The 16,719-nt window shown below is 39.0% G+C and overlaps 1 protein-coding gene across 1 annotated transcript; it reads right to left on the bottom strand.

The window, feature by feature from the left end:
* Positions 1-3,543: 3,543 nt before the first annotated feature.
* Positions 3,544-16,026, bottom strand: rnd3b (Rho family GTPase 3b). Its single transcript, XM_017470800.3, has 5 exons — positions 15,625-16,026; positions 14,211-14,298; positions 7,038-7,147; positions 4,436-4,564; positions 3,544-4,337 (listed from the first exon to the last, which is right to left on the bottom strand). Exons 1-5 carry the CDS (start codon positions 15,727-15,729, stop codon positions 4,092-4,094), a joined length of 678 nt encoding a protein of 225 aa, XP_017326289.1. The 5' UTR covers positions 15,730-16,026; the 3' UTR covers positions 3,544-4,091.
* Positions 16,027-16,719: the final 693 nt, after the last annotated feature.

The raw sequence follows: 16,719 nt of genomic DNA, 5'->3' as shown, positions 1-16,719 counted from the left end.
TATATATAAGCATGTAAATGTGCTAAGAGAATCAGAACAATAGCTGCTAGGTAGACTTTTAACATAGGAATTGTGGAGTCATGGGATTGACATTATAACTTCCAAACATTCAAGTTTTCAGTAGGAGACATCAACATATCAGGTTCATAAGCAGTTACTCTGGAACCATACTGTCATGAAATATAAAGCTAATCAAACCATGTTAATTACACTGTATGACCAAAAGTATGAGGACATCTGAACATCACACCCATTCGTGCAAACTGTTGCCCCAAAGTTGGAAGCACACAATTGTATAGAATGTCTTTGTACGCTGTAGCATTACAATTTCCCTTCACTTGAACTAACAGACCCAAACCTGTTCCAGCATAACAGTGCTCCTGTGAAGACACGGTTTGCCAAGGTTAGAGTGGAAGAACTCAAGTGTCCTGCAGAGCCCTGACCTCAACCCGACTGAACACCTTTGGGATGAACTGGAACACAGACTGCACTCCAGACCTCCTCACCCAACATCAGTGTCTGACCACACTAGCTCTAGTGTGGTTGAACACATGTTCCCACAGCTACACTCCAAAGCCTAGTGGAAAGCCTTCCCAGAGGTTATTATTACAGGAAAGGGGGACTGAATCTAGATTGGGATTTTCAAACAGGACATGAATGTAAGGGTCAGGTGTCCACAAACCTTGGCTATATATTGTATGTTTTTTTGAGCTGCTAAAGAGATTCTGAAAATATAAGTGACAAACTAGAAAAACTCCAATAACAGACTCTCAAGCTTGTAAAAGCATAACTCGGACCTAATGAACCACTGTTGTGGCACATGGAAATGCTCATTTGCCAGTGCTTATCAGCTCATCTCAAACACAGCGAGATATGTTAATGAGTGCTGCCGGGAAGAGTAAAACACCGCGAGGCAGCAGATCGAGCTCAGTGGCTACAGTAAATCCTTATCATGCCACGTGTTCAGAATCTTTAAATGTGGCAGCACCATTTCTACTGGCATGGGTCCACTAACACCATGAGGAATATAGAATATTAATTAAATTGTAATCAGTGGGCGAATCTTCACGCTGATTAACTGCTCTGTGTTACATAATCTTTCTTATTGCATCTCAAATGAAAAGTAGCAGTGGAAGATTAAAATCACATAAGTGGTGATACAGTGTGAACCTGCTCAAAGGCGCAATTAGCTAAATGAAGTATAATGTGTTTTGCTGTTACAACATCAACTACTCGATAGAAAATGGGCCTATTGTCTGTTTCAGCAAGTCCAAATGTAATGCCATAATAGCTGATACTTATTGGGATTATATTTGTATTGTCAGTGTACAAAATGGATCAAATTAACAGGTTTCAAAAGAAACACTAACCTATGAGGTGTCTCAGGAAAAAATACACTATTAATATTCACTAAATAATACAATGTTATTTTTCTTTTTTTTTTTCTTTGGCAGAGTAATGCAACATTTCTCATGGTAAACCTTCTGTTATCCCTACCAAACACACAACAATTTGCCTGTATTGTGTAGGTCCTACATTTATTCCTGTCATTACTTTTGCTGTACTGTAGCTGGCAGGAAAGCAATCACCACATATAAGGAAGCAATTTTAAGCCACTTCATCTCTTACTTGAGCTCGAATAAGCACAGTCGAGGCAGACAACACAAAAGCAGGGGAAAAGGAAACCTGCCAAAATGTCAGTGGGAGGTTTGAGAGGAAGCAGTGATACATTAAACAGCGCTGCAGGTTCAATTACTGTCCACACAGTGGAACTCAATGCAACACATCACTGTTCTCACAGAAGGCGTGAAAGCTGGACAACTGTGCTTTTAAAGAATAAAATACAGACTGGGATAGATGGTTAAACGTTGAAAATAATATTATTTTTGATTTGATTGTTTTTAATCAAAGCATACTAAAATTCAACATAGCAATAAATAGTATTAAACACCAGAAGTGTCAACCTTTAAGAAAAAGTAGATACTGAAAAGTAGATCCAACTCTGGGTGGATTTTTACATGTTCTCCCATGTCCATGTGGGTTTCCTCCAGGTAGTTTCCACCAGTTTCCTCCCACTGGTAAACAATCAAGCTAATAAATGAACTGGCTATGTTAAATTGCCCCTGTGTTTGTTTGTGTGTGTGTGTGTGTGTGTGTGTGTGTGTGTGTGTGTGTGTGTGTGTGTGTGTGTGTGTGTGTGTGTGTGTGTGTGTGTGCGTGCGTGTGTGTGTGTGTGTGTTTGTGTGTGTTTGTGTTTGTGTGTGTTTGTGTATGGTGCAATGGGATCGGAGTCTCATCCTGGGTGTATTCCTGCCTCACTCCCAGTTTTCCCATGATAGGCACTGGATCAATGAGTAAAAAAAAATAAAATGACTATAGTCATTACACTTGCAATTTAAAAAAGAAAAAAAGAGTGTTTATAAACAAAAACTGTTCACATTCAGGTCTAAAATATAGCACAGAAAACTGTACACAATTTAGGACTGTTTCATGAAATAGCTGATTTCAGAGGGTTCAATTGAAAAAATAGAGAAAGTTTCAGAAAAGCTACAGCATCAATTACAATCAGGCACAATTTTGACATTTTTATTTGTTATTTAGATACAGTATACCAGAGTAAAAACAATTTTAATTTACAGTAATGCTCGTGAGTGATTTGGAGGAGCTTTGCATCTTATATTGTGCTAAAAACTGCCTGAAATTAATTGTCCATAAGTGTGGACACTGTGTGTGAAAGGTTTTATGACTACATGCTCAGACCCACACCAGAGAAACTGAGTGATTCTACAGTAAATTAATACCCAATACACTTCATACTTGTACAGAAACAGTTTGAAACTTTTGCTAAGAGGGTAGCGAGAGGTTAATGTAAGCAATGTGGCAACCGATTGGTCATGTTTGGTTAAAGTAGATATTTATGTGCAGCGTGGACTTAGTTAAACAGTTGTATTTTATTGTACAATGCAAAGTGCAAAGGGTTGCGATGGATCTGGAGTCTTTCCTGGGAGCAATGGGCGTGAGGCAGGAATACACTCTGGATGGGACGCCAGTTAATCATAGAGCGTCATACCCACACATTCAAGGTTGGAGGCAATTTACAGTCACCAATCTACTTACCAGCATCTTTAATGTGAGGTGCGATGTATTCAGGGAATTTAGAGGAAACCCCTGCAGACACACGGAGAACTCAGGGCACGCACTGCACCAACATGGCACCCAACTGACTAAATGGAATTTTTAAGCCCTTATCACCATCTCAGTCTACCTTGGGTAAAGCTAATTGTCTTGATCATATTCAGAGAATGATGGATATGATCATTTTTCACTTTAATCTAATAGTGTTTGGTTGTCATTATAAATTGGGCGACTAAATTGGTGCCTGTTTTTCATTTAGCAGCAAATTGAGCTGTTTGACAAATGCTACATTAGTCCATAGATTCACTAGGTCCTGTATTTATTCCTAGTTGCTCCTTTGGAGCTCATTTTAAGCATCTTGGTTAGACAGAAGGTTGGATAATAGAGAGGACAGACTTTATACACACAGGAGGTTAAGCTTTATTTATTGCTTCATGTTCATTTACAAAATTCCTCAGTTCTGAGAAGGCTAAACCACAATCCATCAAGTTCTGCTTTGGTCAAGGGTCACATTTGAGTTTAGTTTCACTAAAGCAAAGTAAGATACATCCATAATTTATTTCACTGAAATAAAAACAGGGCATATAGGTGCTAGTCTTGCCTTGACATTTTGTATACAGACTATTGGAATTCTAACGACTTACTAAAAGGTCCTTTTTCCTACTGAGGTTTGCTCGACGTATCTGAATCCACCATTTCCATGCTGCATAAATTTAAAAGGGAAATCAAGTTCTGGCACAGCAATGAACACTTCATTAATTCAGGTCTCTCTGGTTCCAAGCTCAGTGCTGCGGCACTCCTCGGAATTACGGTATATAGTGTAACCTTGTTGGAGGAGTCTATGAATTTGTATAAAGTGCAAAAAAAAAAGTTTCCAAGTCTATATTTTCAATCCTGATTGGAAACAAATCCAAGTAAAATACCAATGCATAAAAGAGTTTCTGTTCTTCGGTTCTTCACATGACAGAACAGGTTTTAGCCTTGCTCTTGTGCAGACACGACATTGAATCATGCTCGGGTCTACCGGGCATGTGCGAGGATCTCTTGGTGGCTCGGGAAGACTTGTGACGCTTTACGTTTTTGTTGCTCTTGTTGACGCAGGCCAAAGCGGCCACATGGAAAATGTCTCTCACGCTGTTCTCTGACTGCAGTGCAGAACACTCAATGTAAGGAGCTGAGATCTGCTTGGCCATGTTTGAACCCTGAGAGAGAGAGCGAGAGAGAGAGAGAGACTAATTTACGGACCGACATCTATATTATTGCCACGCTATTATTTCTGAAGGTTGTTTTTTTTCTTTACCTGATCGTAGGTCAATGGCAACTCGTTAGAAAGCTGCACAAAGGTCGCCAGGTCTGTACGCAGGTCTGACTTGCAACCAACCAGGAGCATTTTCGTGTTGGGACAGAATTCCTCAATCTCACCCTTCCACTGCAAAGAAATTCAAAACAATTAGTAGAAAATGGAAATGGTCATGCTTCAGCAGGACTTGTTAATATATATTTTAATTGCTTAAGTACAAATATTTTTGGGAATCCAATAAAAGGTACACATTATGTCCCTTTCTCAGATCCAGGAACACCTCGCTGCTATTATAGAAAGACCATAGATCATATCATTGTTGCCTGGTGTAATTGCAATATTATTTTTAAAACACATATGGCCTGTCTGTACCATTCCTAAAGTTGGCTTTCGAATGTTTTCTGCACAGCATTATCCAGCAGGAAACTGAATTGGACATTATGGGGTCATGGCACTCTTTGCTGGCTCTTTCACTTTCACATCACTTTCACAGAGTGTGTTGATTTAGGGACTTTTACTGGGAAATTCCTTTTGTCTCAAACATGATAAACAGTGAGCTTTGTGTTTTTAAAGCTGAACAGTAATAACTCAGAGACACTAAAAAACACGGTGTAATTTTTTAAAGGTAAAAATCTATCATACTTTCAGGTGCTCATAAGATCAAGCGATCACCTGATATCATGTGTGCAACAGATACTTTTAATGATATTCCTACAAAAGCCATCAATCCATCCACTGATACATTAATACCAAATGGCTTTGGTTTACTGTATGAATCAAAATGCCAAATGTCATTTGGTACTCATTTGGTGCAAAGTAGCTAAAGTGCCCTGGCTTTTTAAACTCAACAAAAATATAACATTTCTTCAAATGTTAATAATTTTCTTGACATTTGGCATGCATTCAGCTCTAATCATGGAGCTGACTATGAACTTTACAATTGGTGTTAATAAAACACGACAAAATAAACCTACCTGTGAGGGTTGCGCAAAGACAAAACTACCTTGGCAAGCTTATAACTCGCATATTTCCTGCAGTTTAATATTGGTCATTGTGTACGAGTGCTCCAGTACTTCCGGTGGCGCTATTAAAATTTTATGATAATATCCACAACTACAGAAAGATTGCTGCTCCTCAAATTCATCCATCTTGGAATAAACTCGCATGGGTACGCTGTGTCTGAAATGACCAATCCCGGGTTAGGCGTTCATCTCTGGAGTTCCGTGGAGTTCATCCATGATCCAACTACCATGTGCATGACACAATGAGTGTCTCGTTTGTTTCCTTCTAAATTGCATCATATTAATCATGTAAGCCAGCTGAACATTGGCTCTGAACATGTAGACTGCCATGACAACTGGCAGGAATATTGTAAATGTGATATACTTCTAGAAACGACATAACTGCAAGATAGATTTATTAGGCATTACGTTTGAAAAACCAGAAACTATTTCAGATACCATGTCCATTCAGTGGCACCATAAAAAAAAATGTTCCAAATTCTGAGATGCTTTTCTGTTCATCACAGTTATACACAGTAGTTATTCGGGTTACCGTAGTCTTCCTGTCAGCTTGAACCAGACTGGCGATTTTCCCTTGAGCTCTCTCGTCAACAAGACATTTAGACCCTCAGAATTGCTGCCCTTTTGTTTTTCCGCATCATTCTATGCAAACTATGTAGACTGTCGTGTGGGAAAATCCCTGGAGATAAGCCGTTTCTGAAATACGAAATACTGCCCATCTGGCATCAACGACCCTGCCAAGGTCACTGCGAGCACATTTTTTCCCCCGTCCTGAAGTTTGACGTGAACTTTGTGCTGCTGCCACATTAAGACTCCTTTCTTTCTGTAAACTTTATGTATAAATCATTGGTTCTGTCTGATATAGATACAAAAACAAAACAGAACTTGTTTGCTTGCTGCCTAAAAGATCATCCAAAGAAGTCATTGGTTTTACTAGGATTGTTTTGCCTTATTTTAAGATACAAAGAAGTAACATTAAATCCAAGCCCTATCCAAAACCTCTGACTATAAATACAAGACTAAACTATATAAGTGTAGTCTGCAATCCAGGCTCCTTCTTACAAGGGTACTGGGTCCCTATCTCTTTAAATTGTCGTTTTGAGGTGGTGAACTGATATGAACGTGCCCTCTTTAAAAATATATTTAAAGCAGTACCTCCTTTGTAGAGGAATAAACTTCTGTTTCTTATCCTACACTTGACTCCACAGGCATCGTGTTCTGTCTCAGTGACATCACGGGTCAAAGGTCACACGGCTCTCGACCACACAAAATCTCTCAGTACAAATGTAAACATGTCCTCTGGTTCTATTTCCTTACGTGTGAACAGGATTTCAAAGCATAGCTGGACCTCCCACACATTGCATTCCCTTTCAACTTGGTACAACAACCCCCCCTCACCACCAGTGTCTGGGCTGTTTTTCACAAACCCACTTGACCCAATAACACAAAACCCAGCCTTGTGAGAAAGTTAATAGAAGCTACTGTCCTGCTCTGACTAAGCAGAGGCATGAAGAGTTCACTGCGTACAATCAAATCCACAAATGAATTGAATTATGGCTGTGATGCCACACTGTACCCACCTTCCTGAGCACACTGTCCAGGGTTTCTGGTCGGCTGATGTCGAAACAGATGAGCACAGCATCTGCGTCAGGGTATGAGAGTGGACGCACGTTGTCATAGTATGGTGATCCTACAAAATAAGAAGGAGATTCCCTTGAAAATCCTCAATCGTTAAGTTCTTTTAGGGTTCAAAATAGTCTAATTTCAAGATTTTTACCATATTTTATCCAGAATGTTTTCAAAAATTTTATTTGGTGATAAATTGTCGTGTACATATACACTATCTGTTATTGTTATTATTTTTCAAATTAATTTGACAATTGTAGTGTTTAAACAATATAAAGATTAGGCGTGGGTTGATGGGACATCTACTTGTTTTTGTTTTTACTTTTAACAAGTGCTCTTCAGTTCAATGTTCAGCTTTTCTGTACTTTGACAAAACCAAAGAGTTAATTTCAGTTCCAAAATACAGTAAAACTACCAAAGGACCTTCAGTGTGCCTCATAATAAAGGAAAACCACCCACGTACAAGAAGAAAATTTCTTGCGGAAAGTCTGGGCAGGAAAGTCTTCTGTGGGCTTGAGGAATGGTGAATAAGGTGGGAGGAAAAGTTACTCCATCACTGAATGAACTGCAAATCAGCATGAGACCATGAAATGTTGCCATGCAATTATAAATGATCTGCATTGTTTGCCTGTTTCCATACAGCACACACAGTGAGTAATGGCACTCCTCCGTCCCAGAACATTCACTGTTGCCTTTTACTCTTTGTGTCTACAGCTATGATTTTTAGGCGTTTGGTTGTTCAGTAGTTCATGTAGCATTTGTTGCTTAAGACACTGCAACCCCATCGGATCTCCTGACTCGGGTGAATTCAGCCTTGAAGTAAACAATGGATATATATATATATATATATATATATATATATATATATATATATATATATGCATTTAAAAAATAAGTACTTAAAATGAGATCTGTTTTATCAGTTTTCATTTTCCAAGTTTGAATATGGCCCTTAGGCTATAACATACTTTCCATTTTTATCTCTTTCCAATATCCTTAATATTTGTTGTGGTCCACAAGTCAGCCAGATGGGAATATGAAAGATTGGAGCATGAAACAAGTATGCTCTGGATTATGTGTTACACTGCATGTAAAGAATAGCCCCTTGTTCATGGCTCTGTATTTATATTCGTTCATTTATCTTTAGTAAGCACTTTATCATTAGGATTGCAGTGGATATGGTGTCTGTCCCTGGATCACTGGGTGCAAGGTCGTACTCCGCCCTGGATGGGATGCCAGACTATCACAGGGCACCATAGAAACAAACACTGGCACAGTCATTTACACCATAGCCATTCCACCTACTGATATCCAAAGGAAACCCACACGAAATGAGAGAACATGGTGAAACTCCGCATAGACAGAAACCTGAACTCATGATCAAACCATTTTGTCAGTGAAATACTGTATGTTTTCCATTGCATAAAAAACAAGAGATAAATTTCAAAATAAACCAAAAAATGTTGATGAATGTGGTTATAGGTGGTTATATGTGGTTATATAATGTGATAGGCTCTGGATTTACCGTGACCTGTGATTAGTTACTGAAGATGAATGAATGAATAAGGTCAAAGTAGCTACAACATTTTAAGCTTATATATATATATATATATATATATATATATATATATATATATATATATATATATATATATATATATATAAAGCAACATTTTGGTGTAAAATAACACATTTATAACTATTTTCTGAGGGGAAAAAAAACATCCTAGAACCTTACGTCTATGGTGTCCATATGTAAAATATTACACGACACATTAACTCCGAAAGTCGAGGAACTCCTGTTCCACCATAATAGCTAAACTTGATTATCAACAAACGTTCATGTCAGTGTACAAATATGTGGAAACTAAACCTTTAAGGAGTGTCTCTGAATAGTGACGAGTAACACTTTAAAAAGATTTTTCAGAAGCTCAGCTAGACATCATGCCAATATTTTATAGGAAGTCAATACAATGACATAAAATTCACATTGTTTTAGACCAAAACCACTACCCCGACCTGTTGAAACAAGACCTGTTGAAACATTTGATTTCCATCTACCTGAAAATAACACAAATAGATCCACAGACAGACGTCAACAATAGAACGTCTGTTTAACTATATCAAATTATGACTTCACTTCCCAGACATAAACAAAGTGGGAATATTGAAAGGAGCCAGTCTGTAACTGAAACAAATAGTTTTGTATCTAGTGTAATGGGTGGGGAAAGTCTTTAAGATGTCAGAAACATTCCACAAACGTCATGCAAGTTATAACAGCTCATATATTTAAATGGTTTTCCAGTAATCCAGACTATTATCCTATGATGGGGATCTCACCATCCAAAAAGGCATGGTTTTATTATTACCATGATTACCGTAATTCATAAGAATTTGCATGCTGGCCATTTGTCAGGAGATTTTGAATCTTGTTGACGCCTTAGCAATTCAAGACCAGAATTTCCAAGAGAGTAAAACTGGCCGTGGTTTCTGGGTGGGTAGGGTGGGATCATTCTCACTTGTCAATCAGAGTGACAATAACCAATCATGGGTGTTGGTTGGTAGCTGCGGTGTGATAGAGAGAGTTAGCTATTTGGTAGAAACTGGGAGAAAGTCCAAAATTGGGAGGAAAAAAGAATTCACACTTCCAACTTGCGTAAAATGTTATGAACGCTTACAAATCGGACCAGTGTGCCACAAAACATACTTCTATCAGTTAATGTTTTGGAAGATCTTTGGGACAAAGTAGAGAGAAACTGAGATGCCTGGCAGAACCATTGTTCTTGTATTGTATTTATACAGCATATAACACATCAACAACTTCTGCCCAGCACCTGGAATGTTCAATATCCAGTTTCTCCACGCTGCTCCCTTACTTTCACTGTGGGATTCCCTCTGCAAGTCACCATCCCATTAGAAATGGAGAGAGCATATGCACACCCGCTTCACTCGCAGTAAACTGGGTTATCTATCTATTCTGGGAGATGACTCTGCTCTAGAAAGCTAGTTAGGGCTCAAAATGAGTGCAAACCTTTGAGTTCAGTTCATCAGCACTTTGATTTATGAGTCAATTTTTTTGCAGCCTAATACAAGAAAAAGTTAATAGATTTTTTTTTTGTACTGAAGCAAAGGTTGTTGCTCTAATAACAAGTCTGAGTCGATGAACAGCTGTTTTAAATCAACTAATTTTCTGGCTTCATATGCTGGTAGACGCCCCTGGAATTTCCTGGCCAATCTAACGCAACCTAAAAGGTCCAAATGTCGTATTGCAGCATACACTTCCAAACAAGTTTTGTCCAAATCACCACTAGAGTTTTATTACCCTAGAGTAATGTACATTCTTCATAAAGGCTGGATCACCTCACATGGATGAAAGAAGGCAGAGACTTAGTACGCTGGTTGATCTCACTTCCTGAGTACTGCATATTGGAGTCCCCATTGGGGACTTCAGAGAAACAGCAATCAGCTGGAGGTCACACATGGTCCGACCTCTGAGCATTAATTCAGGGTGGATGAGACTGGCACACAGCTGTTGGGGCCACTTCAATAACAGCGAGGTAATCACCTCCAGGCCTTGAACTTACGATCTTGCCTGATTTCAGGAGAATGTTAAAATGGATATGCTGTTGCTGGAGAAAGTCTGTTTACGCACGTGTAATGTACACCACATAGGGAAATGGATGTTTGAACTAAGGTGTGCACAGATGCTACACAATGGCCTTGACATTGACACAATGACATTCTATTTATTTTTTTTGCATTTAAGTAATTAAGTGTACGTAATAATTGATGTATGTTGATGACATGCTGCATGCTGTCTTACTACAGGAATGTGAACTGATATACAGTTGCATTCAAAATTATTCAACCCCCATCGCAAATCAAGTTTATTGTCAAAATTTACAGACTTTCAGTTGTTTGCAATGAACAAATCAAACAAAAGCAATTGAAATAGTTCAACCCAACGAATGCTTCAAGTGGTTTCCCCAAATTCAACGGAAATTCAACTTATAATGATTTCTCCAGTTTCAAAATTATTCAACTCCTTCATGGCAAGCATCTTTAGTACTTAGTAGAGCACACTTTTACTGTTATGACCTGCTGCAAATGAGATGCATAGCTTCTGGCAGCATTCCTGAGGAATCTTAGCCCATTTCTATGAGCAATGGCCTCCAGTTCAGTAATATTATTGGGTTTGCATGCTGCAACCGCCTTCTACAAATCCCACCAGAGATTTTCTATGGGGTTCAAGTCAGGTGACTGTGATGGCCCTGTAGAATCTTCCAGGACGACTTCTGCAACCAAGCCTTGGTGGAATTTGAGGTATGCTTGGGATCATTGTCCTGTTGGAAGGTCCAACGACGCTCAAGCTTCAGCTTCCTCACAGATGGCATGACGTTTTCTCCTAGGATTTCCTGATACTTCAATGAAGCCATCTTGCCTTCCACACGCTGCAGGTTTCCAGTGCCAGAGGATGGAAAGCAGCCCCAGAGCATCACTGAGCCACCACCAAGCTTGCCTGTGGACAAAGTGTTCTTTCTTCATTCTTCTTCCTCCAGACATACCGCTGATCCATCGTGCTGAAAAGTTCCAGTTTTGATTAATTGCTCCACAGAACAGAATCCCCAAACTTCTGTGGCTTATTTATATGATTTTGTGCTGACTTTTCTTGTGCTTTTGTGTCAGTAGCGGTGAACGTGTTGGAGTTCTGGCATGGAAACCATCTGCATTTAGTACACGCCTTTCTGTGCTCACTGAAACCTCAGTGTCTGTTGCCACCAAATCTTGCTGCAGGTCTTTTGCAGTCACTCGAGGATTTTTCACAACCTGCCTACTCAGAAATCTGGTTGCAGCTGTTGATAGCTTCCTTTTTCTGCCCCGTCCAGGTATTTCATGTATTTTCCACTAGTAACCAGTTCAGGTATTTCATGTATTCCAACTCAAGCATACTTGGTACAACTAATACCAAGCCCTTGATTAGTTGTGTCAGGTGTGCTTGAGACAACACCTGTTTTGCATATTTGTGCTGTTGTGAGGGATTCTATTCAGGGGGTTGAATAATTTTGAGACTGGAGAAATGATTATAAGTTTACATTTTTTCAGTTGAATTTGGGGAAACCCCTTGAAGCATTCGTTGTGTTGAACTATTTCAATTGTTTTTGTTTGATCTGTTCATTGCAAACTGCTGAAAGTCTGTACATTTTGACAATAAACCTGATTTTCAATGGGGGTTGAATAATTTTGAAAATGATTGCAACTAGGGCTGGGCGATTCAGCTACACAGTTTATCACGATATAATGTTTCATATAATTCTGTATTGTTGATTATTGAACAATTTGAATCTTTTTTAAACAAACACCAGTAGAAAATAAAAGGTTTGAATTTAACCACTGTATTTTTAATTTATCCACTTCATTAAGGAAAACAACAAATAATTTTAGTTTTATCAGTCAAAAATAAAATAGAATTTAAACAAATATCTTCTCTTATATGAAGTTTAAATAAACACATGTTAAAGAAACTCTTGAACCTAATTAATAAAATGTTACAAAATGTGTGCAATGTAAAAGTGTAAATGTAGAACAATCAAGACAAACTTTGAGGGAGATCAACATCGCATTATAGCACAGAATGTGACTCATGGTGCTCTGGTTTGCTCTCAGCCTGTTAGCATAGTTAGCCTAGCCTCGTATATACAGTAACTTCCACTTTAACACTCACGTCTGGATAACACTGTGCTGAGGTCCGCATCTGATGAGTCAAGCTTCTGCTCTGAGGACACTCACTGTCCTCCCCAGAGCCAACATTTTAACAGAAAACACCAAAAGCGGCAAAATGTCATATTTCTTCCTTGCCCGCTGTTCAGTCAAATATACCATACATGTGCAAAGCGCTGCGCATGTGCACTACAAGTCTCTCGCAGCTTGTTTCTCCGTACTTGGCCGGGACAGGGTTTTTTTTTGTAAAACTTACACACAACGGTGTTCTGATGTTGGTCAGACGAAAAGAAACCTAAAATCTCCTCGGCAGGCTCTGAACTCATTTTCCCATGTGTTCTGATATCACATGGCGATGGCGTAACCGAACCCCAAAGATACGCAACTTGTTATTGGCTGTTTGCTTGTCACTCATAGCACACTCCTTTATCAAGGCATATGATAGGCTGTTTATGATCCAGGGACGGCGCACGCTTGAGTGACCAAACTTCATGACTTTTTACATTTTATCGAGCGTTATATCGAACGTTTCTTTCTATCGTTACCGATAAAGGTGTACCGCCGATAAATACCGATACCGTTTTATCGCCCAGCCCTAACTGCAACGGTATATGAAGAATATGAACTTTAAAAACTCAGTAGCTGAAGTGAAGGTTTATACAGAATGGCTATAAAAACTTTGATCATTATGATATAGTGATTTATCCAATCACATCACCAATTCAAAATACCTTAACACACTACATACTTGGCACAACCTAGTGTAAGTACCTTCCTTCCTTTATATTCAGCTAATAACACTTAGTAGAGTTTTCCTCAAATAAAGTTTTATGTCTGTACCCACGGTTCAAATTATATTCTCGTGACTAAGGCATGTTTGGTTTTAATCAACAAATATAATTATTCAAGTCCGCAGAGACGTATTTCCTACATATGCTTAACGTATGGAAACAGGGTGGAGGTTGCTGGGAAATATGATGTTCTCATAAATTTTTGACAAACCCATCCTTGCTCAATGCTTCCAACATTCCAGAGGAATAACATCACCCTTATCTGGGATCTCTACGCCTCTCTGAGAACTACATTGTAAAAAAAAAACCACTGAAAAATTATGACCGGTTTATTGCAACTAAAACCGTAATCGAATGTTGTTGAATCTAAACTATCTTGATAAACCCTAAGAGAAATAAAATAAGCACCACACAGTCGATTGTAATGGACGTAACTAGCTAGAGCTGCAACTATCTCTTTATCATCTATTCATTCATATACAGTATAATCCACTGAAATTGATTTCACAGTACAATTCCTACAAACTTTGTAGTAGTTCACATTGCTCTTTGTATATTTTGGGAAACCCTGTTTCAGCAACCAAAGCTAAGCACTGCTGTGGAAGCTAGTCATCTTACCAGATGTGTCCCAGAGGCTGAGCTCCACTCGGAGAGAGTCGATCTCAAAACTGGCTGTGTAGTTCTCAAACACGGTCGGCACGTAGCTCTGTTCGGAAAAACACAACCATGGCAGAATTTTCAGCATAAAATTAAGATTTTATAGCAGTGTCCTTTTTGTAATGCAACTGATACAGTTATTAATTAGCTGATATTGCTATAGTGTTATGCTGGGGTTCCCAAACTTGTCAGCTCAACCCCTTCAACCTAAATGATTTGCCTTACATGCTAAGTACACACTGACACTTTATGTATGTAAGCAAGCGTTACATGAAACCTTTGTATAAATAGCAAGCTGTATTTGTGAAATATAACCTATTACAGCTAATTTTTTTCGGGTATTTCTGTGATTATAATTTTAACGTGTAAGAAAGACTCATTTTAAAATTGTCTTTAACGTGACATTGTATGAATATGACCCCATGCAGTGCCACCACAATCCATGTGTTATGGCTGGGAAAAACCTGGGTTATGCTGATTATGAACTAGATAATTATTGGCATGTTTGCATCTGACATCAAATCAAATAAATGAAAACAAGAAAAATCAGAATGCGTTAAAATAAAACGAACAGATCTTTCGGTGTAGAAGTCTTAGATCTAACAATGTCGATAGATAGATAGATAGATAGATAGATAGTGATCAGATAGATAGATAGATAGATAGATAGATAGATGGAGAGATGGATAGTAATCAGATAGATAGATAGATAGATAGATAGATAATGATCAGACAGATAGACAGACAGATACAGTAGATAGAGATACAGTGATCAGACAGATAGGCAGACAGATACAGTAGATAGAGATACAGTGATCAGACGGATAGACAGACAGATAGATAGATAGTGATCAGATAGATAGATAGATAGATAGAGTGATCAGACAGATAGACAGATATATACAGTAGACAGATATACTGTGATCAGACAGATAGACAGATAGATAGATAGATAGATAGATAGATAGAGTGATCAGACAGATAGACAGATAGATAGATAGATAGATAGATAGAGTGATCAGACAGATAGACAGATAGATACAGTAGACAGATATACAGTGATCAGATAGATAGATAGATAGATAGAGATACAGTATCAGACAGACAGATAGATAGATAGATAGATAGATAGATAGATAGTGTATCAGACATACAGATAGATAGATAGATAGATAGATAGATAGATAGATAGATAGATAGATAGATAGATAGATAGATAGAGATACAGTGATCAGACAGATAGACAGACAGATAGATACAGTAGATAGAGATACAGTGGATAGATAGACAGACAGACAGAAGTTGATCTAATGACTTCCATACAAACTTATGAGAACTTTTCATTTCCAAACCAACCACACACACACACACACACCTCCGGGAAGCAGTCTTTAGCGAAGACGGTGAGCAGGGCCGTTTTGCCGCACGCGCTGTCCCCCACCACCACCATCTTACACTTCACATCTGCCGCGTGCTCCATCCTCGCGCTCAAGCCGCAACTTCAGCTGCTTCCAGTGTGAGCGAGGAGCGACGGGACCGGGACTCCCAGAGCCATTTCACACCATGACTGTACCGGATAACCAGCGCAACGGTTACATTCCTTCAGTCTGGGGATGGGATTCAGGTGACGTCGCAAACTAATCACGTGGTTATTCCGGTGAGCGCGCGGACAGGACACGGTGTAGACGGGGAAGGACTGCAATAAGTTCAAAGTGGCTGTCTGTTCACTCTGAAGTGTGCACTCCAAATGTAGCAGCCCTGCCTCTGCTCCGCTCCTGGGTTTTATATGACTCTCTCTCTCTCTCACACACACACACACACGCACACGGAGCCGCCCCTCACACTCCATGCTGCGCACTCTTTTATCGCTTATGTTTTCAGTACGCTAGTTTTATAAGACTTTTTCTCCCCTGGTGTCAGGTTTTTACAGCCCAAAGAAAAAGTCACTCAGTTGGACTCATCATAATCAAAATAATCTGTATTCTATAGGACTGATTACTGCTTACATAAAGTTTGCACACCCTTGCTTCCTTCGATATTACAAATTATAAGTAACAAAAAATGGCCAAAAAGTCTGCTTTGGCTCTAAAGACTTTTTACTGGTCTCTGGCTATTTGTTTAGGATTTTTTTTGCAAATTTCACTCACTCACTCTCAGTAACCGCTTGGTTCGGATTCTATCCTGGGAACAGGTAGGAATATATCCTGGATGGGACACCAGTCCATCGTAGGACACACTCACACACATTCACACACTTATTCACATCTAGAGTGAAGCCAATCCACCCACAAGTATATCTCGGAGGTGGGAAGAAAACCGCAGAGCCTTGAAGAAACCCACACGGTACATGGAGAAAATGCGAAACACAGCACAGACAGTAACCTGATCTCAGGCTCAATCCGAGGAATCCATGAGCTGTGAACTGTCAACCATACTAGCCAAAAAGTGTGTTCAGATATTATCAGCAAAA

The sequence above is a fragment of the Ictalurus punctatus genome, chromosome 6 (assembly GCF_001660625.3).
Source record: "Ictalurus punctatus breed USDA103 chromosome 6, Coco_2.0, whole genome shotgun sequence".
Classification (NCBI taxonomy): Eukaryota; Metazoa; Chordata; class Actinopteri; order Siluriformes; family Ictaluridae; genus Ictalurus; species Ictalurus punctatus.
The sequence above is the reverse complement of the archived record's forward strand: the minus strand, read 5'-3'. Positions and strand labels throughout refer to the sequence as shown.